Source organism: Bicyclus anynana, chromosome 1 (assembly GCF_947172395.1).
Source record: "Bicyclus anynana chromosome 1, ilBicAnyn1.1, whole genome shotgun sequence".
NCBI classification, from domain to species: Eukaryota; Metazoa; Arthropoda; class Insecta; order Lepidoptera; family Nymphalidae; genus Bicyclus; species Bicyclus anynana.
In genome coordinates, this window is record NC_069083.1 from 12,549,610 (window position 1) to 12,575,474 (window position 25,865).

The 25,865-nt window shown below is 35.7% G+C and overlaps 2 protein-coding genes across 2 annotated transcripts; both read right to left on the reverse strand.

Annotated features, from left to right (window-relative positions):
- Positions 1-342: 342 nt before the first annotated feature.
- Positions 343-8,951, reverse strand: LOC112051292 (cytochrome P450 4C1). The gene is made up of 9 exons (XM_052881266.1): positions 8,722-8,951; positions 7,467-7,576; positions 6,959-7,049; positions 6,047-6,232; positions 4,968-5,365; positions 3,864-3,932; positions 2,525-2,693; positions 1,467-1,640; positions 343-555 (listed from the first exon to the last, which is right to left on the reverse strand). Exons 1-9 carry the CDS (start codon positions 8,861-8,863, stop codon positions 386-388), a joined length of 1,509 nt encoding a protein of 502 aa, XP_052737226.1. The 5' UTR covers positions 8,864-8,951; the 3' UTR covers positions 343-385.
- Positions 8,952-16,347: 7,396 nt separating this feature from the next.
- Positions 16,348-21,264, reverse strand: LOC112042998 (cytochrome P450 4C1). The gene is made up of 9 exons (XM_052881899.1): positions 21,123-21,264; positions 19,933-20,042; positions 19,154-19,244; positions 18,801-18,986; positions 18,134-18,531; positions 17,938-18,006; positions 17,501-17,657; positions 17,140-17,313; positions 16,348-16,511 (listed from the first exon to the last, which is right to left on the reverse strand). Exons 1-9 carry the CDS (start codon positions 21,262-21,264, stop codon positions 16,348-16,350), a joined length of 1,491 nt encoding a protein of 496 aa, XP_052737859.1.
- Positions 21,265-25,865: the final 4,601 nt, after the last annotated feature.

A 25,865-nucleotide genomic window follows, 5' to 3' on the forward strand; every position in this document is an offset into this window, starting at 1 on the left:
GTCCATCTTAGATTGCATCATCACTTACCACCAGGTGAGATTGTAGTCAAGGGGTAACTTCTAAATAATAATAAAAAAAATAAAAATATTTCCAAAAAAACTTAGTCAAAATATTATAGCAAAATTTATAATTTTAAGATTTTCCATGTAAAATTCTGATATTTATGAAAAGTTTGGCAGTGCGTGCCATATAAATTAAATGTATGAAATGAAAAATCGAAAATTAGAAAAATACGGGTTGAAATTCATTGTTTTCGGATTTTTCCCAACAACAATCCGACAATTACCTATCCATGTAGAAGAGAATAAATATTTTGATCTACCTCTAGAATTTAAAATAAATTTTACGATTTTTAAATGTTAATGTCTCTTTTCTTTATTAATTTCATTTATCTTCACTTCGTAGTTCTAGTTTTACGAAAATTGGGTCTTTAACACGTAGAACGTAGTCGAGACGGAAGATGATGTCTTCTGGTTTGGTGACGGGCAGGAGTCGGTAGCGACGCAACAGTGCTGATAGAGTTAGCTTCAGTTCCATCATTGCAAATTTTTGACCTACAGCAAATTATTTAAATTAGGTAAATATTTCATCAAGGTCTTGGTCGCTAATTGTAGCTCACTTAAGAAGGCTCAAAATCACTCATCGGGCGATGGAGCGTGCTATGCTTGGAGATTTTCTGCGAGATCGAATCAGAATCTCATAGTCAAGCGTCACACCAAGCGGACGCAGAGAGCCGCTGGATGCTGGCGGCCTATGTTCAGCAATAGACGTCCATCGGGTGTTAATGATGATGATGAAATATTTTACAACGTCAAACATTTCCACTATATTTACAAACATTTATATAAATGTAAAAAATGCTACATAAAAAGACAAACCAAAAGAATAGTCTTGATAAATATCTGACTTTATTATTTTTATGTTATAAGCTTTAACGTTGCATCTCATCTACTGCCTGCCAAACCACGAAAGAACCAGTCTACTTCTAACATAGCGTTTCTATAAACATTAACGTGGACATAAAACTGGCAAAATGGCTTGGTTTTTTATTTTGATGACACTATACTTTAAGATGATATAATCTGTTTTGTAGATATGGAGGCAGCTAGATAACCTTTTGAGGGCATTCACTTCTCAACGATCACACGGTCAGCACAGTCATATGACTTTAATTTCTCTACGGCATATATCTAACGTAAAAAAACTACTCTTCGGTTAAGTCTAACTTTAACCGACAAAGCAACCAAGAACCCCTTTAAAAGTGAGAGTTGGTCTCGCCCACCTAGGGTTACGTAGCCATTTCACATTATGAAACTAGTCACTTCAATTTGAAATTTCCATTTTTTTTTGAGTTGAGTTGAGAGACGGAACCCCTAAATGGATTTTTTGACGTAGACTGTCTAGTACCTATGATGAAAACTAAGACATAAGTAAAAGTACGAGAAGGCAAAGGTAGAGTACACACCCATACAATTTCTGGGTCCAGCACTGAACGGTAAGTATGCGTAGGGGTGCCATGTTGGTTCCATCTGAAATCTTTCGGGGCGGAATTTCAGAGGTTCGACAAACTGTTCACCGAGACGATGCAAATCGTATATCATTATACCGTACTGTGTTCCCGCAGGGATTTGGTACTTTCCTGAAAATATGACAAAATATATTCGTACACTTGGGAAAACTTCCATAGAAATTTTAATTTGTATTCGCATATGACGAGAAAATAAATTCAACGAATCCCTTCGACTCGCTTGATATCGCTAGTTCACCTGGTGAGGAGTCGACCAACACTGCTCTTTCTAGAGCGGGGTCGCCATTCCAGCACCTTGGGACCACAACGTCCATCGCCTCTTCGAACTATGTGCCCCGCCCATTGCCACTTCAGCTTCGCGATGAGATATGTCGGTAACTTTTGTTTGGTTCTTTTGTTTCTCATTAATGATTCAATCACGTAACGATAATAAGAGCATCACACTCGTTCCATCACCCGCTGTGTGACTCTGAGCCTTCTTAAGAAGCCACCACCGACCAAGTAATAAATTACTTATTTATTTTAAATCGGTTCCGTAGATCTTTACAACCTTACAAACTTTACCTCTTTATAATATTAGTATAGATTTACCTACTTTTCTAAATGGTCCTATAGCTGGTTCGGTTACGGATATTGAGGTCCATGATTAGAATTCCGGGTCAGACCAACAGAAAAATACGTTATTGGGATTTTTCTTACAAGAAAAATCTTAATAGCAGCCTGAAGATGCAAAGTTGGCGGTGTTAGTACACCCCCGTGCCTCGGAGAGCACGTTAAGCCGTCGGTCCTGCGCCTGATCTCTCACCGGTTTTGTCGGTCTTCTGTACCATCGGACTATGAGAGTGGGGGTATAGAGATTGCACCTGTTCTTGCGCACCCTCTTGTGCACTATTATATCTGCTGCGTACATGGTTAATCTCAACATGAGATTGGCCGCCGTGATCATAAAGAAAAATCGATCGGGAGCATATTATATATGATTGTTATGGATTTACCTATTGTTAAAGTTTGTTGAACTTTTCGATTTATAATTGGTATAGGCGGATAAAGCCTCATAGACTCTTTGATGCAACATTCCAAGTATTTCATTTGCGCTAAATCTGCCATCGTAGCAGAACGGTCTGAAGATCCAAATATGTCGTTGCATTCATTAACTACCATTTCCTGGAAAAAAAACATTTGCTTATGAAATAAGACTAAACGTTATCATAAACATATGTAAGATTCCATTCTATGAAGTCCACAGACTTATGTGGAATTCATAGAATGGAATCTTATTATATTAGACGTTGTGTGTGTGTGGGGGTGGGGGTCGTTTACCCGCTGAGTGTTATTTTTTTTTAATCTTTACAAGTTTGCCCTTGATTACAATCTCACCTGATGGCAAGTGATGATGCAATCTAAGATGCAAGCGGGTTAAAAATCCACACCGGTTTCTACACGACATCGTAGGTACCGGAATGCTAAATCACTGGGCGGTACGTCTTTGTCGGTAGGGTGGTAACTAGCCACGGCCGAAGCCGGCCCTGCCGTGGATCGAACCCAGGACTTCGTCTTCATCTTGTAAATCCACCACGCATACCACTGCGCCGCGGAGGCCGTCTTTAAACTCTATGCGTTTGAGAATTCGACACTCAGCGGGTGAATGGTTCCCTGGGGGCGCCCCTGCAATGTCTATGAATTACACTGTTAGGGTATTTCACCTAAAAATGTAAGTAGAAAATCTTGACTCGTACGAGTACGCAACGTATTTTTTTACATAAGGATCAATAGTTTAGGATTCAGGATCAAAACCTCATATTATAATTTGGTACATCCCAATTAATGGGTACAATTCCGTTTTACACTGGCTACAACATAATGGCAGTGTAATAATATACACTCGATACTGATAAGTGTAGCTGATGTCGGTAGTTCTAACCTCCAAAGTCCAAGGGTATCTATAAATTATTTTACCAAAAACCTAAAGATATTCATATACACTGCTTAAATATTGTCTATGAATATACACAAGACATTAATTTTACCGTCATTATTCAGAGCCGTGATAGCCCAGTGGATATAACTGCCTCCGATTCCAGAGGGTGTGGGTTCGAATCCGGTCCGGGGATGCACCTCCAACTTTTCAGTTGTGTGCATTTTAAGAAATTAAATATCTCGTGTCTCAAATGGTTAAAGAACGAACGAACGAAGAAACCTGCATACCCACACATTATTTTATTATAACACAAGCACGCTGCTTATGTTGTCTATGAATCGAATGTGTAATGTTTACTATATTATGAAGTATTTTTTGGTGGTAAGTACAAGTAAGTATAAGTATATTTAACTTACCTGTGCGTCTTGGTGATTAGCTAATAGCATCATTGTAAACTGTATAGTATTAGCCGTAGTGTCATGGCCCTAGAACAAGTTGTGTCATTTTACTAATCGTGCTGTATGGACTGCCCCTGCCACGTGACCTGTCGATAGCAAATGAATTCGAAGCGTTTGCGATCGTAGAAAGAGAATCGACGTGCCACTTGGCTATAGATGCTGGGCGGTAAAAGGGGCGAATAGCAGAAGAATCCATGTGAACGAAATGCGTATGTTGAGATGAATGTGTGGTGTGACAAGAGTTGATAGGTATAACATAGAATTGTAAATTTTGAAAAACCCCCGAATGTCATGAAATTATTAATTACATTCTCGATCAAGTCATCGATCTACGAGTATTCTTTCAGTGCGCTTTTCATTTGACACCCCACTCGAGTATATTTGTAGACATTTGGTTGTTCTTCCCCACTTTCAACCCCCACAACTTTTAAACGGCTCAACCGATTTTCATTATATATGTCTAAGAACACACAAAAAAAACTAAATTAAAATCGCTTCATCTGTTTGGCAGCTATGATGCCACAGACAGACAGTCAGACAAACAAACAGACAGACACGTCAATCTTATAACACTCCTCTTTTGCGTCGGGGGTTTTAAAACAAGAAATGAGTATATAAGAAGAAGTCTGAAAGTGGCGCTAACAGAAAATTTAAGGAGAAGGTTAGCTTGGTATCGACATGTATTGTGGAGGGATAAAAATCATATTACTAGAAAAACATTTAATTTGTTAATTTGAAAGTGGAAGGACACAAGAAGGCCAAAGAAAAGATGATTGGAGTATATGAAGATCGATGGAGGTTATGTGTGTAAAGGAAATGGATGATGAGTTGACGAGTAATAGAGACGAATGGAGAAGATTGACATATTTTTCAGACCCCACCTATGGGATATGTGGGATAAGGGAAAGATGATGATGGATTGAATAAGTTAAAGGTTTTGTTAGGTCTTTAATACCTATTATAATTTTTTATCACAATATCTCGTTATAATTCAAGTAACGTGCAACTTTGTTTTGTATAATTTAAAACCCAGTTTTTGATTTGAAGTGTGGCCTTACTTACTCCTAACATGAATGTATCCACTTCCTCAGCAATTCCTTTCTCATCTATGACACCATCCTTCTCAGCTTCTAACAGTAAATCTAACAAAGGCATTTTCACTTTCCCATTGAACTGTACTATATCATTTTCATTATCATTGAAATCGTTAACAATGTTGGTCTTGTTATTATTGTAGAGATTTCTCCGATTTTGTATTACTCTATCTCGAAAAGAATTCATTATTTTTAAAATATTTTCCTGCTTTTTTCCTACTTCTGTAAATTTAAATGTGAACGTCGGGTGGAACCACACTCTTTGTGCTCTATACAAGGCGTACTGTCCCAGTTTGTAAATTCCTTCTTTATACATTTTACCAAAATTGCTGTCTTCTTCATCCAATTTAGTGCCCATAGCAGTTTCTAGTAACACACAACAAACGGTGGATTATATAATACTCATATCCAAAGAATTTCATTTGAATGCGTTTATGGAAACTATTAACTTATCAGAAATACGAGTATGAACTACTGCTATTCGTGACTATTTACACAAATAGCTTCATAAATTGCTATTCAACAAATACACAAAACTTCTTATATAATATTAGTATGATTCATCGTCATCAATACGTAGAACACAAATTATGTATACAGATTATTCACAACAAGATTTCAGAAATATCACTACCTGGTAAGGTTTAATGAAATAACCAGGTAAATATATGAAAAATATTTAGAAAATCCTTTATTTTTTAATTTTATACTAGCGGAGGCCCGCGACTTCGTCCGAGTGGAATTCAGTTTCACAAATCCCGCGGGAATCGTGGATTTTTCCGGGATGAAAAGTAGCCTATGTGTTAATCCAGTGTAAAATCTATTTCCATTCCTAATTTCAGCCAAATCGCTTCAGTAGCCGCAGCGTAAAAGAGGAACAAACATACTTACACACTTACATACAAACTTTCGCCTCTATAATATTAGTAGGATTTTTACAGAATATATTTAGTTACATATTATTAATATAAAATTAGAATTCTATTTTTTAATAGTGGGTAGTGTACTTTCAGAGCTCAAGCAAAGGATACTTATTGGGTAGCTTACCGCATATAGAGTTTATAACAAAATCCTCAATGTACGGCATTATATTTGTTTTGGATGCACTCACTTCTTTTTCAAGTTTATCCAAAAATATTTGGCAGTTTTCCATAATCACTGATTTAAAACTAGACATTATAGAGAAGGTAAATGCGGGTGTCAATAGTTTTCTTCGTTGATGCCATTTTGAACCTGAATTAGAAAATGTATTAAATATCTAAAACAAGAATTTGAATAATGCGAGATAAATAGAAATATAGTAAAATGTATTTTCCGCGAAAACTTCACGAATCGTCACACAGTCGACGTACCTGTGTTTCATTCAACCATCCACCATTGACGATCAATTAATCATTAATAACTTTGTTATTTATTGATTATAAAAAATAATCATTATTATTTACATTGTTTATATAATAAGCGTTGATTATATAATCATCATCATCATCATTAACAACCAATATTCGGCTCACTGTCGAGCACGAGTCTTCTCTCAGAAGGGTTTGGCCTTAGTCCATCACGCTGGCTAAATGCGGATTGGCAGACTTCACACACACACACAGAGAATTAAGAAAATTCTTATGTACCTATGCAGGTTTTCTCTCGATATTTTTCCTTTACCGTTTGAGACACGTGATATTTAATTTCTTAAAATGCACATAACTGAAAATTTGGAGGTTCATGCCCCGGACAGGATTCGAACCTACGCCCTCCGAATCGAAGGCATCTATGCCAACCCGAGCAAGGTGTAAGACTGCCTGTTTTACAACAGCCCACAGGTCCAGGTCTTCCTCTTAACGACAGCGGATATGTAGTTGAGACCCACCACACTGGTCCGATGTTGGCAATGCAATTAATAATATTATTGGGTAATTTGAGTGCTGAGTTTTTAAATAAGGCACGTATAATTTTTCTCACCTTCGCTTAAAAGAAGTCCCTGCTTTAGCCAAGGCTCTACAAAGCCGTACATAAGTCCTTTCTCACTAACAGCGCTCCCGTTAATTACTTTCTGTAAATAAATAAAGACTTCATTGTTTAAATATATATATATATATTTATTCTTTACAAGTTAGCCCTTGACTAAATCTCACCTCATGGTAAGTGATGATGCAATCTAAGATGGAAGCGGGGTAACTTATAAGGAGGATGAAAATCCACACCCATTTCGGTTTCTACACGACATCCTACCGGAACGCTAAATCGCTTGGCGGTACGTCTTTCTCGATAGTGTGGTAACGGCTGAAGCCTCCCACTAGCCAGGCTTGTACTAATTAAGAAAACCTCAATCGGCCCAGCCGGGGATCGAACCCAGGACCATCCACCGCGCATACCGCTGCGCGACGGAGGCCGTCAAAATTCCTATTCATTTAAAATGGAAATAATAATGTAGATTCCTCGAGTAAAATGTGTTATAATTCTACCTTACCTCTATATCTTCTGGATAGGTTATAAAAACAGCATTTACAGGACCAAATTTTATTCCAATCAGTCTTTTGTATTTGTTAGATAACATCCTGACATGGTAAAATAATGTAACTGAAAAATAATACAAATTATAGTAAAATATATATAACTACGTAGGTACGTAGTTATATATATCTTAGGTACGTACCTAACTGAAAATTTAATACAAATTGCTCTGAGACGATGTCATTAGGCAAAAAAATATTTCGGAAAATCACAATAAAGTAGTAAATGCAACGACTGAACGAATTGCAACGTACTTCAAAGTGAAGGCCGATATTAAGTATTTTATTACACATTTGCTCGTAAAGTATCGCTTATTTCACCAATTTCAATATCGTAATGTATCTCATTACGCACATGTCCCGTAATGTAAAGAAAAATGCACATGTGCCGTAATGTAAGATAAAACATTTATCATCCGTCTAAAAACGAACGGTACTTTTTTAAACCTTGGAAAAGAGTTTTTATGCCAGAAAAGTGCTTAACATTTTATGAATAAAATTAACTTTGTGAGATAAAATATAATAAAAAAAAACATTGAATTCTTTCATTTTAATAATTTTGACAATAAATGTCAACCGTTTATCTGTATCAGAAACACAAGAATATTAATTTACTTTATTAGTAATACTGGCTGTTTTTGGTGCATTTGTCTAAAAAAATATTCGCTGGTGTGAGCACTTCGTTATCTGTGCAAAAATGACAAGCGTATCAAAATGTCATCATAAGGAAAACAGGCAAAGATACAAATTCATTTTCAGAAAGTGTGTTCACTTTGAACACACTTTCTGAAAATGTGTTTCCTCGCAAATTTGTAAATACTTTTGTAATAATATATGATATAATTTGGTATTTTATATATTTTTTTTAATTCTCTCGTTTTTATTTTTAGTAGTTTGTGGCGGCACCTGGTCAACGGTTTCTCTGCTTCCTTACTATAGCTCTCGCCTTTGGCTCGAGCTGCAATATCGCCTCGGCTGTAATTTTAACTTACCGCACATATATCATAATGTACTATTATGTATTTAATATTTATTTATACTGATATTATAAAGAGGAAAGATTTGATTGAGTGTTTGTTTGTTTTCATTGAATACGCTCTGAACCAACTGAATTGATTTGTTGATATTCATACGTACACGGACACTTCGCGGGTGAAACCGCGCGACATCAAGATACAAGATACGGACCAACTGAAATGAAAATGCACTGACCTGTGTCCGCCAAAAAATCTAAAGTATTGTGAAGAAAGAAAATTCCTGGTGGTCTGGGAATCTTATCGAACTCCTTATTTTTGGTTCCAATCCAATAGACGAAGATCAAGAATATTACCAAACACTGCAGGGCGAACAACATTATAGGCTTTTTCGATTTCAGATATTAAAAAAATATGATTAGTATAGTATTTTTTCAAATTAAAATAGATAAAGTTAACCCCATGTACCCTTCCGCACAGAGATCAGCAAATGAAATGACTACACACGCGATGTATCTGTACATTTATGTACTTATCTGTAATTGCCAACATGCTTTTAAACCTTTACATTAATTTCGAAAAGCAGATCGCATACATTGTTATTTAAGATGGAATATTTTGAAGGGCATAATATCAACGATGGCAGAAGATTTATGTTTATTTTTTTTATTGTTACTTTTAGTAGTGCCTCATTTGTATTGAGGCAATTGTTTTTTACGTTGATGAGAAACGGACTGAAAGGAGCCAAAAAACTATAAGTATTTGTCATTATTATCATTATCAGACTCTTTTAATAGCCCATTACAGAGTCAGGATATCCCCTATACCCTCCTTAAAGGACTGGGGATAAAGCTTAGAACTACCACGCTACTTCAATGAGGGTTGGTACGCTTAAGGTGATAATGTTTAACCCTATCTTTCAGCATCAGATGTTATGATAATAACCAGAGGTGCGATTCCGCTATGTTACGCTCGTCAATGAACAGTTGGACTGTAACAAGTCTAATTCGAATTTGAACTTAACTTAATTTTGGCATCTTATATGGGTATATAACCTTTAAAGGATGCCAAAATTAAAATGTCACTAAGTCACTAACAACGAAGTTGCCATGGAAACGAACGATGTCACAGCGCATTCGTATTCTGTAACTTTACAGAATACGGAGGCAGGACAGACAACGTAACGTACACAATTTCTCATGCACCTATTCACGGCAGTGTACCAACTTCCCAGATCAGAATTTTTCAGAAAATTTCTTAGAAAAAAGAAAAGCCTAGAATCTCGTGATCCGCCACCACATAGGCTTACCACTGGGCCATCAACGCAGCTACTTGATTTTTTACATGTAGTGTGATTTTTTATAATTGATAACTTAGCTGTGACTTCTAAAAGCTTGAAAACATTAAGTAATGAACTTTGCGTATTTTGTCTAGGGTACTGCATGGAATTAATAAAAAGCGTTAGCTTAGCGTTTTCTATGTTCTTTATGGTACTATTAAAATATTATTATGAAATTACGAATATGAGAAATGTCTACTTAATTGATAAACATGGTCAAGAAATTTCATCAACTGAGATTACATGTAGGTAAATTAAAAATGACTGGCCAAGCGCGTGTGGAGCCACGCGCAGTGTAGAGTTCCGTAGATTAAGTTAGCACTTAAATCTCTTATATAATGCACAAAAATACCGATAACGATACTCCACACCATGGGATAGACGATAAAAATTCATCCTCACTTTGTATGTAGGGAAGGAACCCCAAAATTTTATTTTCTAATTTTCTTTTGACCACTTCAGACATTATTAATATACATACATACCAGCGGCGAAGAGTTCGTGGAAGCCAATTCCCGCCGGGTTACCTTTAAAATTCATGTATATTACTTAAATATATGAGAAACCGGAGTTTGTATCACGCTATATGAATTTCCTTTACTTTGGGTACAGAAAACATATGTCCAAGCTTTGGGACGGCTTACCTTCATCTAAATTCCACCCTTCGCCACTGATACATACCCATACCAAATTTCATCTTTCTAGTTGTAACATACTCTGAGTTATCTTACTTTATTTTTTTAATTAACAACGGAATTGGTATGCAATTTTCGATTTCCAATTACGTTTTTTAAGTTGGTCGACTATATAGTGCGTGTGGTGCCATGCTCAGTGTAGGGTTCCGTATTTTCCCATCATTTAGTTGATCATTAGTCATTAGCCCTACTATTCCCTTAATCCTTCGTATAAAGCCATTTAAATAATACTATTCAAATGTTGTTGTGCTTTATATATTTTTTTTTTATTTTAAATGAAAAATTCAAGTTTATAGTCTTAAGAAAGTAAAAATAAAAATTTATTAATTTACTAACATTGTTACTAGTATACATTGTTACTGTATTTATTAGTGTTACACTGTTACTGGTGTTACTGTTACAGTTACATATTGTTACAGTTACATATTGTTATGATGATATGTAAGCGCCTATACCGTCCGAGTATCGCCACGCAATCCCTGGGCGATCCTTTGCACATAATCTCAAAGTATCACACGGGATCACAAAGCTCTTTGTGCTCTTTACAAAAGTTTAAAAATAATTTTGTGGGTTGCTCCAGCACCCCGTGTAGAGCTCTAGGGTTAATAATAATTGTGCCAACTGGAAATATTGGTGTGCTTGATGATTGAAGTTTTTTTCTCAGTTCAGACTGTATGCTCTAAATTCTAAGTAATAGAACAAAATATATAGATAATAATAGTTTAATTAGAATAGAAGCTTTGTCAAAATCCTAAGCGAAAGGTAGACTGTAGATAGCCTTACAACTCGCCTCCTCTCCACGCGTTAGCGTAAGTAGTTTACATGCGAATGTCATAATTGGATCCTTGTTAGCCACTGGATTTATTTTAATACATTCAATTAACAATATAATTATTATAAATACTAGATACCTTATTTCCTCTGCAATTTTATTAATATTTAATTTAATAACTATTATGTTATTAAAAATATTGTTGCTTTCTACGCAAGGTAGTGTGTTTGTTTGTATATTGAATTAAGTTTAAATATATATTGAATTGAAATCGAAAGCAATTCAACATGAACTAAGGCTAGATTCACACGGCATTGTTTTGCGCGTTTTTTTTCTAATACATACAGTTTTAGAAAACACGGTGCTTTTTTAGCCGTATTAACTTTACTGAAAACCTGTTTTTATTAAAGTTTTAAAAAAGCTTGTTTTTTTTTTATTTTTCGAATTGGTAATAGAGGTACTCCAAACGAACTTGACTATTATGAAGTGTTGATAAAATAACTCTTGATAAAATAAACTTTGTAAGAAATTTTAGCGTTCGTATTCAAAGGGTAAAATATATTAAATCCAACCATATACCAAACGTGATTTTTTTGCCGTTTTTATTGATACTGGTGCGGAACCCTACGTGCGAGAGTTTGACTCGTAGTTTGTCGGTTATTATTTGAATAGAAACAGACCATTCTTTGCGGAAAATAATTAACTTCTTAATGAGTATTTAATTATTTTTATTCCTTATATGTAGAAGCAGGTTAAGGACAATAATACAAAAAGTGTAAAAATATTTTAAGTAGAATTTTTATTATGAGTTTAACATATATATTAGTTAATAATAGTTAGGACAATGTTTAATTCTACTCAACCATCTCTAATTATGTTGCGGTAGGTATCGAAAGAAACTTAAGTTCAAAATATTTTGATGAGTTGCGTTGCCTCACAGTGGTTTTAGTTGAAAATAGACTGATAAAAGGAGACAGACAGGCTTTCGCTGAAAACAAACTATAAGACCAAGGTGAATGGTAGGCAAACGCCAAAAAGAACGTACCTACACATTCTAAATAAAGGTTATGTCAAAAAAATCCCAAAAACTTGAAAGGATTGATAAGAATGAAAGAAGCAAGGAAAATATCCAAGGATAACAGCAAGTAGAAGGATGTGGTCACTACCTAGCACTACGGGAATAGGGCGCGATAATAATATTATGTATGTAGATGGATTTATTTAAGAAAAAAATTATATAATTGTATTGAGAGCACGTCTTTCTTTTTGTAGGAGTTGTACTTATTCACACTCTTTTTAACCACAGACCATAAAGTGCGCTTATAGGTGGATATCCCTAAATATCCGTCTTTTTACATTGCTTTGCATGACTTGAAGCGATTGTTAAATAAGTTGACTGTATATCGATGCTTGGCATTTAAGGCGATGAACCTATTATGTAAAGAACCATAATTTAACCTCACATCCAATAGTGGCATTGAAAACGTACTTTATGTCATTATTTCACCCATTATTACATCATTATATTAATACGTGAAGCGAAAACTTTCCGTACATTCTTACGGAAATTGCACGTACGGTTGAACGCAACGGTGATATTTGACACAGGTAAAATTTATGTGGAAAAGAAGTGCCTTTTACTCTGAGCTGCATAAAACGTGGAGAGACAAAATTTCGCTAAAAACCAAATTTAAACTTGTGCGTACACTCGTTTTCTCTATTTTCGTTTATGCGGCTTGAGACTTGGACTTTGAGATCTGCAGACAGCAAACGTATTGACGCGTTCGAAATGTAGTATTGGAGGAAAATGCTCCGGATCCCATGGACTACGAGTACATTTCGGAGAAACGCATCTATACTTACCCAACTCACAGTCAAAACAAGGCTCTCTACTATTTGCCTAAAGCAAAATCCTTGAGTACTTCATCTCAATCTCGAAAAACAGCATCGCATCGGGCAGCAGCCCGATGCGTTGGTCTAATCAGATCCGCACCACGCTCGACTCCACAGTCTACAACGCTCTCCGAGTGGCCGAAGATAGAACTCAATGGCGTGACACAATAAAACTGAAATTCACGGGTACAAGTGTCACGACCCACATATATGAGGAACACGGCTGAAGGAGGATTAAATGGATAATTTTGCTTAAAAGCTTGCCATACGGACGAAGACGTGAACCTCCGATAGTATTTATACCTATTAAATATATCTTAAATGATGTAATAGGTATCTAATATATTATTATAACGCCTGTTTTATTTTCTATTGTCTAATTACACTATTTTGAATGACTCATACAGGAAAAATTTCAAAACAAGCAATCTTTTAAATTATTAATTGAACTGTGCGTTCAATATATTTTCTTTGAGCACGTTAGATTCAAACTTGGATTTTATTTATACAAAATTGGCTCAGGCTAAGCCGATAAAGATCATCTCGTTTGACCCAAGTGAAGCTAATGCTGAGACTAAGAATATATTTAATTAAGGTCTAGATTAGAGAGCCGTGATAGCCTAGTGGATATGACCTCTGCCTCCGATTCCGGAGGGTGTGGGTTCGAATTCGGTCCGGGGCATGCACCTCCAACTTTTCAGTTGTGTGCAGTTTAATAAATTAAATATCACGTGCCTCAATCGGTGAAGGAAAACATCGTGAGGAAACCTGCATACCAGAAAATTATCTTAATTCTCTGCGTGTGTGAAGTCTGCCAATCCGCATTGGGCCAGCGTGGTGGACTATTGGCCTAACCCCTGAGACCTGAGAGGAGACTCGAGCTCAGCAGTGAGCCGAATGGGTTAATGACGACGACGAAGGTCTAGATAATTGGGTGGTCCCATCGACGTCAGAAACCCTTGCGTGTGTGTGGGTTCTTTGACCAGCTGAGCATTTAAGCAACTACTTTATTGAACAACATTCAGAGTAATTATATTTTACTTTCTTGGAAAAAATCATGCTCCGTAGGGTTAAAGTTTACTTGCTGTAGGTAACTAGGTATGATAATAAAATACTAAATTAACAAAATTTCGAACAAAAAAGGGCATTGTTTTAGTATAAAGGGCAACTTTATACTTAAAAATGTTTACAAAAAATTCAAGTCATCAATTGTCACCATTGTCTTATCTTAAATAGACCGTGAGTATAATATACTTAAAAAAAAAAGATTTAAGATAGATAATATAGAAGAATAAACATAGTTAGATATTCGTTTTAGAACACATGTTCCTTGGACATATAATTAAGTTCCCTTAAAGAATAACCCTAGAGTTATGAAAAATACTCCCGAGCAATACTCCCTGTAAATGCTGCTTCTGCAATTTTTTTCACGTATTCCTTAAACAACCGTTTAGCTGGTAGACACTGTCTTCACTCTAACAAAAATTAGCTCTTAATATTTTACAAATGGACCCCTAAATCAAAAAATAGTGGGAGAAGACCTCTCATATCAAAGACCCAAACAAAATTCATCCACTTTACATGTAGGGCAGGTACCCTAAAAGAAATATTTTTCAAGATTTTATTTTACGACTTTGTTCACATTTTTAATGTACATACTCATTCTAAATTACAGTTTTCTCCCTACAGTAAAAGTTTCGCTTAATCGCTTGGCGGTAGTACCTCTTTGTCGGTAGGGTGGTAACTAGCCACGGCCTATGACTCCCACCAGCCAAATGTCGTTCAGAAATGTTTAAGAATTTATCTATTATTATTTCTACAAAATATGTTCTTAGTTAATAATAATTAAAATACGGACTTTTCGTGGTTAATGTTTTATTTCTGTTTTTATAACAAAACTATAATCGGTAGGTCCAAACAATTAGGTAATCAGTACCTATCATACCTAATAACGTAATATATTTTTTATACAAACACACAGCCCTTTTTTAATTCTATCGCTCACTCTCTGTCACCTAGTCACTGTCCCTCGCTCTTTTTTTTCTAATATCTAAACAAATTTATTATAATGATATTTAGTATATAATTAATTATTTATCAATTTTGTAAAGCAAAACTGTACACCAAGTCATGTACGCTATCGCTTTCTCCTACGTGTCAGTTCTCTCTATGTAAGTGCATTCTCTTTTGAGTCACATAAAATGCCTTGTATAGATATTAGGTATACTCATCGATACACTAGAACATTTGTAAGAGATTCCCAATAAAAACGGCACCCCGAAACTCTGGTACAAATCGATTTGTGTTTATCTAAATCAATATGTTCCAATCACAACCAATGTTAGCCACTTGACTCCTAAATGGACGACCGGTCGACCATCGTATCCGTTACGTGATATGTAAAAAAATATAAAGTAAACTAAGGGCAATAGGCGAGCACAGTATCATGTTCCGCGCGATAGAGAAATATAAAGATTTTTTAAATGGCTCACAACGGTAGATTAAAACCGTATTCCCTGACTGTCGGCTTCTTCAACGCAGACGGGCTTTTCGATAAAATACTCGCGGGCAGCGATTGGTTAAGACGTGTCAACATACCACAGTAAGCAATGAGCATACAAAAGTTTCGCCAACATACAGATTTGGCACTGCTCTTGTATGCTTAATCTTTATACAGGTTTATTTACAGTAGCGTAGCGTCCCTGTATCAAAAATAGTTAGGGTCCCCAAACAAAGGGTAAAAATTCTCACTTATGAAACAAAAATGCTTGCTTAAAATCAACGACATCATACAACGTCACCGTTGGTACACGGTGTGACAATATGACTTAACCTTAACCCGAAAAAAAAGAGATTGTTTTTTTTACTTTGTCATTTCTGAAGTGAAACTCTACAGGCAGTTTTTTATTTTTTTTTTCGGGAAGCACTAGATTCAGTGAGATTGTGATTTACACTTTACTATTTTTTTTACACATAAGGGGCCCCAGTAGACGGGGGTCCCCGTATCGTTGATACGAATGATACGGTGGTAGCTACGCCCCTGTTTATTTACTCGAAGGAAATTTCAATCTCAAATGATAAACGGTGCCACTTTGAGCTAAGTTTTTGTTATTAACACCAAACTGACATTATCTTATCATCTATGAGTAGATAGTAGGTACCAATTCATATACATCGTTCTTCTAACTTCACGTAAATGGGTTCCTTCACTCGTAGGACGTAGTCCGTAACAAAGATGATGTCATTTGGTTTGGTGACGGGCAGCAGTCTGTAGCGACGCAGCACAGCTGATAAAGCCAGCTTGAGTTCCATCATTGCAAATTTTTGTCCTGAAATTGTTAAGATATTTTAGTTGTATTGGATATAAACGCTCTTGAAATATGTTGCTAGAGCATAATGATTGGCTTATCTTTAACACAGTTCCGAACCAACATCTAAATTCTCATAAAACTGGGCATCAAACAACGTGATTCCTCGAACGTCCCATGTCGAATATCATACGACAAGACGACACGTCCGTTTATTTGCTTCGTCCGCGTGAAATTTTGTTTTTCAGAAATCTCTCGGGAACCATGGTTTTTTCCGGGATAAAAAGTAGCCTATGGGTTAATCCAGAGTAAAATCTATTTCCATTCCAAATAAAAGACAAATCGGTTCAGTAGTTGCGGTATTAAAGAGCATCATCAATCATCCAAACAAACATCTATACCAACATGCATATAAACTTTCGCGTTTATAATATTAGTAGGATAAGGTGGTAACATAAGCGAATCATCCCTAGTAGAACAACGTGGTAGGATACACTCGTACATACGTATAAGGAGGAAAGGCTGGCTGTAGTAGACCGTAGAAAATGATGATGATGACGATGACGATGATTATGATGACCATGACGATAATAATAATGACGATGATGATGATGATGATGATGATGATGGTGATGTTGATGATACATACCGATACAGCGCCTGGGTCCCGCACTAAAAGGGATATATGCATAAGGATGCCAAGTAGGTTCTGTCTGAAATCTTTCGGGTTGGAACGAGTGAGGTTCAATAAACTGGTCGGCACTTCGGTGCAAATCAAATATCAAAATGGCACATTCTGTCCCCGCAGGTATTTCGTAGTTTCCTAAAAAATTTAACACATATAAAACATAATATACTCGTTTACTTGGGTATAACAAAAAGTTAGTGTCGGTAAACCCATGATAAAGCTATTTGATAAAGAAAAATATGACAAAAAGAAAAGAAAAAAATACAAAAAAACAGAACTTGAACCGACAAAAACAAATAAAAACATTTACCTAATTTAAATGTATTTTCATTTTTCCTAGTAATGACAGGCAATGGCGGGAAAAGCCTTAAACTTTCCTTGATACAGCACTCCAAATACTTCATCTGCGCCAAATCTGCCATCGTTGCAGAGCGATCCGAAGATCCAAATATATCATTGCATTCCTTCACTACCTTTTCCTTGTAACGAAAAGTAGATGCGAAATTACATATTGGGTATATAATTATTACAATTATTTTGACTTTAAATTATCAAACCACATAATCAGAATCACGGTAAAAAAAGGACTTAGGTATATCAATCATAATTAATAAACTATTATATCTACATAACACATTTCAGATATTGTTTTGACTAACACCTTATTTATCACTACGCAGGTCCTATTTAGAAACCTTAACAATATTCAGATAATTTCATGACACTATTATTAATTATTATTTTATTATAGGTTTATACCTGTGCATATTCGTTATTAGCCAATAACATCATTGTAAACTGTAGAGTATTGGCCGATGTGTCGTGACCCTAAAACAGGTAATATATATTTAAGAAGTGTAATAATTTAATATCCTAAAGCTAAGGTATGTCATTTATTATGTTTTAAACATCGTGTCTTTTTAATTTTTTATTTTATTTTAACATAGGTACTTACTCCAAACATGAATGTATCAACTTCTTCCCCTATTCCTTTTGCATCAATAACACCATCCTTTTCAGCTTTTAAAAGTAGATCTAGCAAAGCCATTCTCTTTTTCCCACCAAACTCTACTTCATTATTATCTTTGTCGTAGAGATCTTCAACAAAGTTATTGTTAACGTTATTATAGTAGTTTCGTCTATTTTCGATTACTCGATCTCGGAACGAAGTCAATATTTTTAATATATTTTCTTGTTTTTGTCCTATACTGGTAAATTTAAAAATAAAATTTGGATACATCCATATTCTTTGCGCTCGATACACAGCAAACTGTCCTAATTCATAAATAGCATTTTTGTACATTTTTCCAAAACTGTTGTCTTCTTCGTCTAGTCTAGTTCCCATTGCAGTTTCTGAAAATGAAACCTCTTTACGACCGTTGTAAAAAACAAAACATATTTAATTTTTTAATTAAATCTCAAACTAAATAGAATCACGGTAACTTAACATTGCAAATGTAATCAAATGCTATACCACTAGCTAGTAGATAGCTTTCTAAATTGCAATGATATAAATTATACAGCATATCCTCGTCGATCTAATATGTTTTCTCACTCCTCTTTGCATATCATAAATAGTTTAACTTTATGATTCATGTTGTTTGTTATAACACAATGCTTACCACATATAGAATTTAGAGCGAAATCATTCACATATGGAGCAATATCTGTTTTGGGACTACTAATTTCTCTTTTAAGATTTTCTACAAATTTTTGACAGTTCTCTTCAATAGCTGATTTGAAGTTTGTAAGTACATTTAAATGAAAAGCAGGCGTTAACAACTTTCGCCGTTGATGCCATTTTGAACCTGAAAGAAGTAACTAAAATTTAAAAAAAAAATTATAATCATAACATACCTATCTTAAATAGTATCTTAAATATGCAGTATTGTGCAAGTCTTAATTAAATAAAATGAAAAATTTGGAATGTTATTAGCACTATTTAAATAAATTGATTTGTTACTGAAATAAATACCTTTGCTTGTAAGTAGCCCTTCTTTTAGCCATGGTTCAATGAAGTCATATACAAATCCTTTGGTATTGTATGTTGTACCGGTGACTACGGTCTGCGAAATAATTCATAATAATCCATTATACATGAAAAAACGCATTAATGCATTGCTACTAATTGCTGGAAAATTGCATATTTTTGATCACAGCCGTGAAGCAGGGCGCATGTTTGTACGTACGCAGAAGTTTACCCATTAATTTTTTTAGTTTTATTAATTTAAAACGAAAAATCAAAATCTGAGAAATGAGATTTTTAAAATAACTTTTTGTTAAAATACGCGTATATATACATCACTGAATATAGTGAGGCATATATTTCGGCCTCTAGTAAAGAATAACGAAGCTCGCAAAAAGAACATAAAATGAAATATTTTGATAGCAATATAGTGTATCTTCGCATCTGCTGATTTTCACAAGGTGTTTAATAATCTTAATCTTATCACTCTACATAGTAAAAAATTTGATTGTCACCGGTCTGTGATACTAATACTTGACATCAAGCGGTTTGCAGAGAACCGCTGGATGCTGGCGGTTCGAGACCGATATGCTCCGAAGTCCACGCAAGAGGCCTATGTCCAGCAATGGACATCCATCGGCTGATAATGATGATTGATGATGATATCTAGTTTCTTATTTGGGCCTGCCAAGTGCCATGGCCTTGAATGATGAAATGATGAAATATAAGTTCTCTACAGTCAATTAATACTTGTTTTTAATTAATTAAAATAACTGATAAGATCGTACCTCTATGTCTTCTGGATTATGTAAAATAATAACTTTCACAGGACCTATTTTTAATCTAAACAGTCTCTTGTATTGGTTACACAATTTTCTGAAGTAGTAGAACATTTTAACTGAAATTCAACAAAAAACAAAAATGTTAGTAATTAAAATACGACCACTACGAATTTAATTAAAATCACTGTGAATGTATAAAGAATAAAATAATATTTAATAGGAAAAAATTACACATGTATTTTGTAAATCAGTAATTTTTCTACTTCAATAGATTTTACATTTTAAATAAGCGCGATTATAGACACTCTTGTTTTTTTTTTTAATATATATTGGCTATTAGTGTGATAATTTCATGATGAAAAATTGACTATTCTTAATAAAGCAAGCAATAAAACTAATACAGAGCATTCGTTCCATCCACATCATCATTATCATTATTCAGCTCACTGCTGAGCTCGCGTCTCCTCTCAAAATGAGTGGGGTTAGGCCAATAGTCCACCACGCTGGCCCAATGCGGATTGGCAGACTTCACACACGCAGAGAATTAAGAAAATTCATTGATATGCACATTGTATCCTCACGATGTTTTCCCTTCGCCGTTTAAGACACGTGATATTTAATTTCTTAAAATGGACGCAACTGAAAAGTTGGAGCTGCATGCCCCGGACCGGATTCGAACCAACGCCCTCCGGAATCGAAGGCAGAGGTCATATCCACTAGGCTATCCGTCCATATACTCGACACCAAAGGTATGACAAAAGAATGGACCAATGAACCTCCAAACAAAACAAAAGGCCTTGTCCTGCAGTGGACGTCCATCGGATGATAATGTTGAATGAACCTTCTGACAACATGCAGAATTGTAATCTGCGTGCTTTTCTGAGTTTAAAACTGTAAACAGAATGCGGTCTTCGAATTATGCAGACTCGATACCTCACAGCGCCTGGCCTATGTTCTAATAAACGTTTTGGTTGATAACTACTCACTTACAGAGATGGTAAAATAAGGTAACAATAGGGATTTTACTGAAGAATCAAAGTAAGGCAACTTTGTTCAAAGCTAAGCCCCGATAGCATAAATTACTCGTTGTTCCAGGGTACTAAGAAATATTTGTAATGTCTAAAAGATATTGCGAATAATCTTAAAAAAATATCTGTCGGAATAGAATTAGAAGTGTACATTGCAAATAAACTAACCTGGATCCATCAAAAAGTCTAAAGTATTATGAAGTAGGAAGAATCCCGGTGGTCCAGGAATTTTATCGAATTCTTTGTTACATGTGGTAGCCCAATAAAGGGCCATCAACAAAACAACAAAACACTCCAAGAACAACAACATTTTCACTTTCAATTAGACCCACTTTAATAAGCTAATACTTGAAAATAACAACAAATTCAAACAAATTGTATGTTAAAAATACGAATGTCTAATTTTACTTAAAATGCAAAATAAAATCATCGCTAACATACTTGGGGAAATTAATTAAACAAAATGACCGTTCTTGAAAAAGAGCGTCCTTATATACAACTTATAAACCGAATAGTAGATTTTAATGTATGCGAAGTTAAGTAACATAACTATTCAGCATGTCAGCACTTTGTTTGAGCTTCCGTTTCTTGAACGACCAGTTATTCGACCCTATCCATCAACGATAAATGATAATAATAATCATTTCGAGTATTCAAGTACATTGGGCCAGTGGCAAGCCTACGTGGCTTCCAGTCACGAGCTCTCTTTTTCTGAGTCACGCTTTTCTTTCTTCTAAGAAACTTTCTTTCTTGAAAAGAGCCTTGATAGCCCAGTGTATATGACCTCTGCCTCCGATTCCGGAGGGATGAAATCCGAGGCATGCACCTCTAACTTTTCAGTTGTGTGCATTTTAAGAAAATAAATATCACGTGTCTCAAACGGTGAAGGAAAAAGTGAAAAACATCGTGAGGAAACCTGCCTACCTGAGAATTTTTTTAATTCTCTGCGTGTCTAGTCTGCCAATCCGCATTGGGGCAGCGTGGCCGACTATTGGGCCTAACCTCTCTCATTCTGAGAGGAGACTCGAGCTCAGCAGTGAGCCGAATATGGGTTGATAATGATGAATGATGAAAAAGAAATGTTTTAGTAAAAATTGTTAGGAATTCAGTGGAGTCACACCCCCGTGCCTCGAAGAGCACGTTATTAAGATATAGTGGTCATTTTAAGAGTTTAACATTATCACCCTAACCAGTAGCCAAATAAAAGCTATTTCAGACTATCGAAGGTTTTCGCTGTAGAACCATGTAAATACTACTATAGGAACAATAACGATTGACTCTACATTCCAGACAAAGGCTGACTTCAGCGGCATTCGAAAGGGGGCGAACCTTTCGAATGCCAAAATTAGGAAAAATTACGAAGGTAAAATTAGGAAAATCTAAAAACGCACGCTTCAGAAAATAATTAAACCAAATCTAGCACAAAAATAATGCCACTACAAAGCCTACAGTAACGTTCGGCTCGCTCGATTGGCAATTCCTTCTCTAAGATGTACCTACTCTTGAAGCATTGTATTCCAATTGCGAAGTAGTTTATTATGGTTTTCAATATCTAAATTGTAGTATGTAAATACTGTTGAATAAAATATTTTAACTTTAAAGTAATAGGGGAGCGAAGGGCGGTAAAACTCTAGGTTACGCCAATTTTTTACGTAAATAGTTACTGATGTACGACTGTAGTTAAGTAGGTGCGATTTGATTTGCCTTTCCTTTATAATAATAATAATAATAATAAGTTTAATTTAATTTCAGCAATTTTTCGGTTTCTTCATAATTAATTTCCTCAAACCATTTATTTAATAGTTGTTTGCATTTATACCTCGACACGTGTGTGATTTTAAGTGCTCTGTTGACTTTAGTGTATATGAATGGTCCAGAGAAGGCGAAAGATTTACGTGCAAACTGGGTGCGTAACACAGGACATATCCACCTTTGAAGACGAAAGCGCTTGTTTACTGTCAAAGCTGCCGTTTTGTGAAACCTCAAAACGACACTTTTGATGTAAAGTTGTCTAACACGCAGATAACCAAGTTCGCGGTACAGAGTATCAGTTGGATATCGGAATGGCTTTTTGTAGGCAGCTTTCAAAACTGCTCGCTGGGCTCGCTCTAATTTCATGAAGTAGCTTTTGCAGGCTCCCCCCCAGGCGGGCAGGCAATAGCTTAAAATGGACTGGCAAAATGACTCATACAAAAGCCCAATAACCTCTTCGTTGGCCACATTACGAAGTTTTTTAAATATGAATATGAGGTTTCTTAATCTACCACTTAATGCGTATATATGTTTATCCCATCTCAACCCTTCATCTAGTATAACTCCTAGATATTTTATGTCTCTGACATGTTCCAGTGTAGGACATTGACAGGTTTTATCAGGATTATATTTGCATGAGTGTAGTTTAATATGTAGTTGTTCTTTTGGATCCGTTCGAGTTGACATTCTGAAAGCAATGAATTTGGTTTTGTTACCATTAAGCGTAAGAAGATGGTCTCCAAGCCATGAAGAAACATCCTGTAAGCCTTGTTGACATAGATGTCTTACTGAATCCCAACTATCACCGTGGAATATTATTGCAGTGTCGTCCGCAAAGCTGAACAATCGTGCTTGATTAAGGCTAAGTGCACAGAGGTCGTTTATGTAGGTCAAAAATAAGGTAGGGCCAAGCACACTACCTTGAGGAACTCCGAAGTGAATTTCTGTTTGATCACTAGATAACTCATCAATAGTAACTTTTTGTTTGCGGTCAGTTAAATAAGATTGAAACCATTGTAGCGTTACACCGCGTATTCCGAGGGCCTCTAATTTAGCAATCAGTATTTTCCGAGATATGGTATCAAACGCTTTAGCTAGATCGAGAAATAAGCCTATACATTTGTTTCCGCCATCCAGTTTCTTAGTTACGTAGTCTGTAAGTTCTGTGACGGCATCCTCTGTCGATCTATTAGCCCTAAATCCATATTGATTGGTTGAAAGAAGACCATTCAGTTCTAAATAGCTTAAAAGTCTTTTATTAACGATTTTTTCAACAATTTTGGATACGCTTGAGAGAAGAGAGATGGGTCTATAATTAGATAAATCACCAGGGTCACCGTTTTTTAATATGGGACATACGTTAGCTATCTTAAACTTTTTTGGAACAATCCCACTAGATAAATTATTTTTTTAGTTGTAATTATTGCGAAATCATTATAATAGACTCTGTAAAACACATTAAACTAAAAATATATAAATACCAGCTGGCATTTTGAAGAATTAATATTATAGATATGAAGTTTAGAGGCCGTAGAATTCCTGTATTAATTAATGCAAGCGCTACATTATTTTTATTAAAATAGGTATCGTATTACGTAAGTAGTTTTTACTGTTATTAATTAAAACAAAATATAAACTAATTATTTAAAAGTTAAGGATAAGCTATTTACAATTTAAAAAACCGGCCAAGTGCGGTGGGCCACGCGCAGTGTATTGTTCCGTAGATTAAGTTAGGACTTTAATCCCTTATTTAATATACAAAAATATCGACAGCGATACCCAACACCATGGAATAGTCAACAAAAAATTCATCCTCACTCAAATAACATATACAAATGTATTACCCCATTTTTTTATTTTTTTTACCACTCAAAAAGCCTCAGCCTCAGCCTTTCCGAGAGCGCGCCACCACACACAATTCTTTGCCTTCCTGAGCCACTTCTTGATGTCGTCGGACCGTCTAGCTGGAGGGCGTCCTACACTACGCTGGCTGTGACGTGTTCAGAAGTGCAGACCTGTAAGTGCAGACCACTTACAGGTCTGCACTTCTGAACACGTCTGCTCCAGCGGCCATCTGTTCTACGACAGATATGGTAAGAACACTGCCACTTCAGTTTGCTAATCCTTTTGGGCTACATCGATTATTTTCGTTCTTTCCTACGGATTTCCTCGTTCCGAATGTTTTCCTTCAGGGAGACTCCTAACATAGCCCTCTCCGTAGCTTTCTGAGCGAATTTAAATTTGTGGATAAGGCCAATCGTCAGAACGTTTCCGCTCTACGTCATCACAGGCAAGACACACTCATTAAAGACTTTTGTCTTCAGGCTTTGGGGTATTACGCCGACGCAGTGTCCCAAATGCTGCCCAACCAAGCTGAATTCTTGTGTCAGCCTTCTTGTCGAAATATACTAGTTGTATCATTTGACCGAGATAGTGGTATTCCTGAACAACATCGATGCTGGCATAATCGACAATTACAGGCATCTTGGTGACGTGCTCATTGAGCAGTCGGTCAGTATTTTCTCAAAATCTTGCAGCGATTTTGCTAATATTACTATGTCATCTGCAAAACGCAAGTATGAAATGTATTCTTCGTTTATGTTGACACTCCGACATTCCAGTCCAAAACCTTGAACTCATCTTCGAGAGCATGAGTAAAGAGTTTCGGGGATATAACATCTCCCTGTCTTACTCCCTCAGACTAAATACATAAGGACTAGTATCGCACCCAAATTCACGAACAACATTTTCTGCCATTTTCTAAGGAAAACGAGCTTAGATTTCATACATATCTTATACTAAACTAGCAGTTTTTGTTCGTTTTTACACCATTTAACTACACAAGAAGGTATTTTTACGGAGGTTTTTAACCGACGGACACGATTGTAAACTATGAAACATCGATTCTATAAAGAGAATGTTTATAATCGCATAAGATCGTTGATCATATACTTTGACAGAAAAATAATGTCTTGCGAGGCAGGTCTTTATCTAATTAGTCTGAGCTTACTCCTTTTCGGATTGGTATTGGATGTGTTCGACGGTCTTGAACTTGGTCAGTAATTGTTGCAGCGTCGTACGAACTTTTCAACACTTGTATATAGCGCCAATCGACCTGGCATCGCTGCAATGAATCGAGGAAACTGCTCAGGTTTCGAT

What these genes read in the sequence shown, in the direction of transcription:
- LOC112042998 (XM_052881899.1), bottom strand. Translation starts at nt 21,264, where the DNA reads ATGTTGTTGTTCTTGGAGTGTTTTGTTGTTTTGTTGATGGCCCTTTAT. An exon ending in CTAATAACGAATATGCACAG is followed by an intron (nt 17,658 to 17,937) that starts GTATAAACCTAT and finishes TTTCGTTACAAG; the next exon opens with GAAAAGGTAGTGAAGGAATG. An exon ending in GGGACCCAGGCGCTGTATCG is followed by an intron (nt 16,512 to 17,139) that starts GTATGTATCATC and finishes TAACAATTTCAG; the next exon opens with GACAAAAATTTGCAATGATG.
- LOC112051292 (XM_052881266.1), bottom strand. Translation starts at nt 8,863, where the DNA reads ATGTTGTTCGCCCTGCAGTGTTTGGTAATATTCTTGATCTTCGTCTAT. An exon ending in TGGATACATTCATGTTAGGA is followed by an intron (nt 3,933 to 4,967) that starts GTAAGTAAGGCC and finishes AACTTGTTCTAG; the next exon opens with GGCCATGACACTACGGCTAA. An exon ending in CTAATCACCAAGACGCACAG is followed by an intron (nt 2,694 to 3,863) that starts GTAAGTTAAATA and finishes TTTTTTTTCCAG; the next exon opens with GAAATGGTAGTTAATGAATG.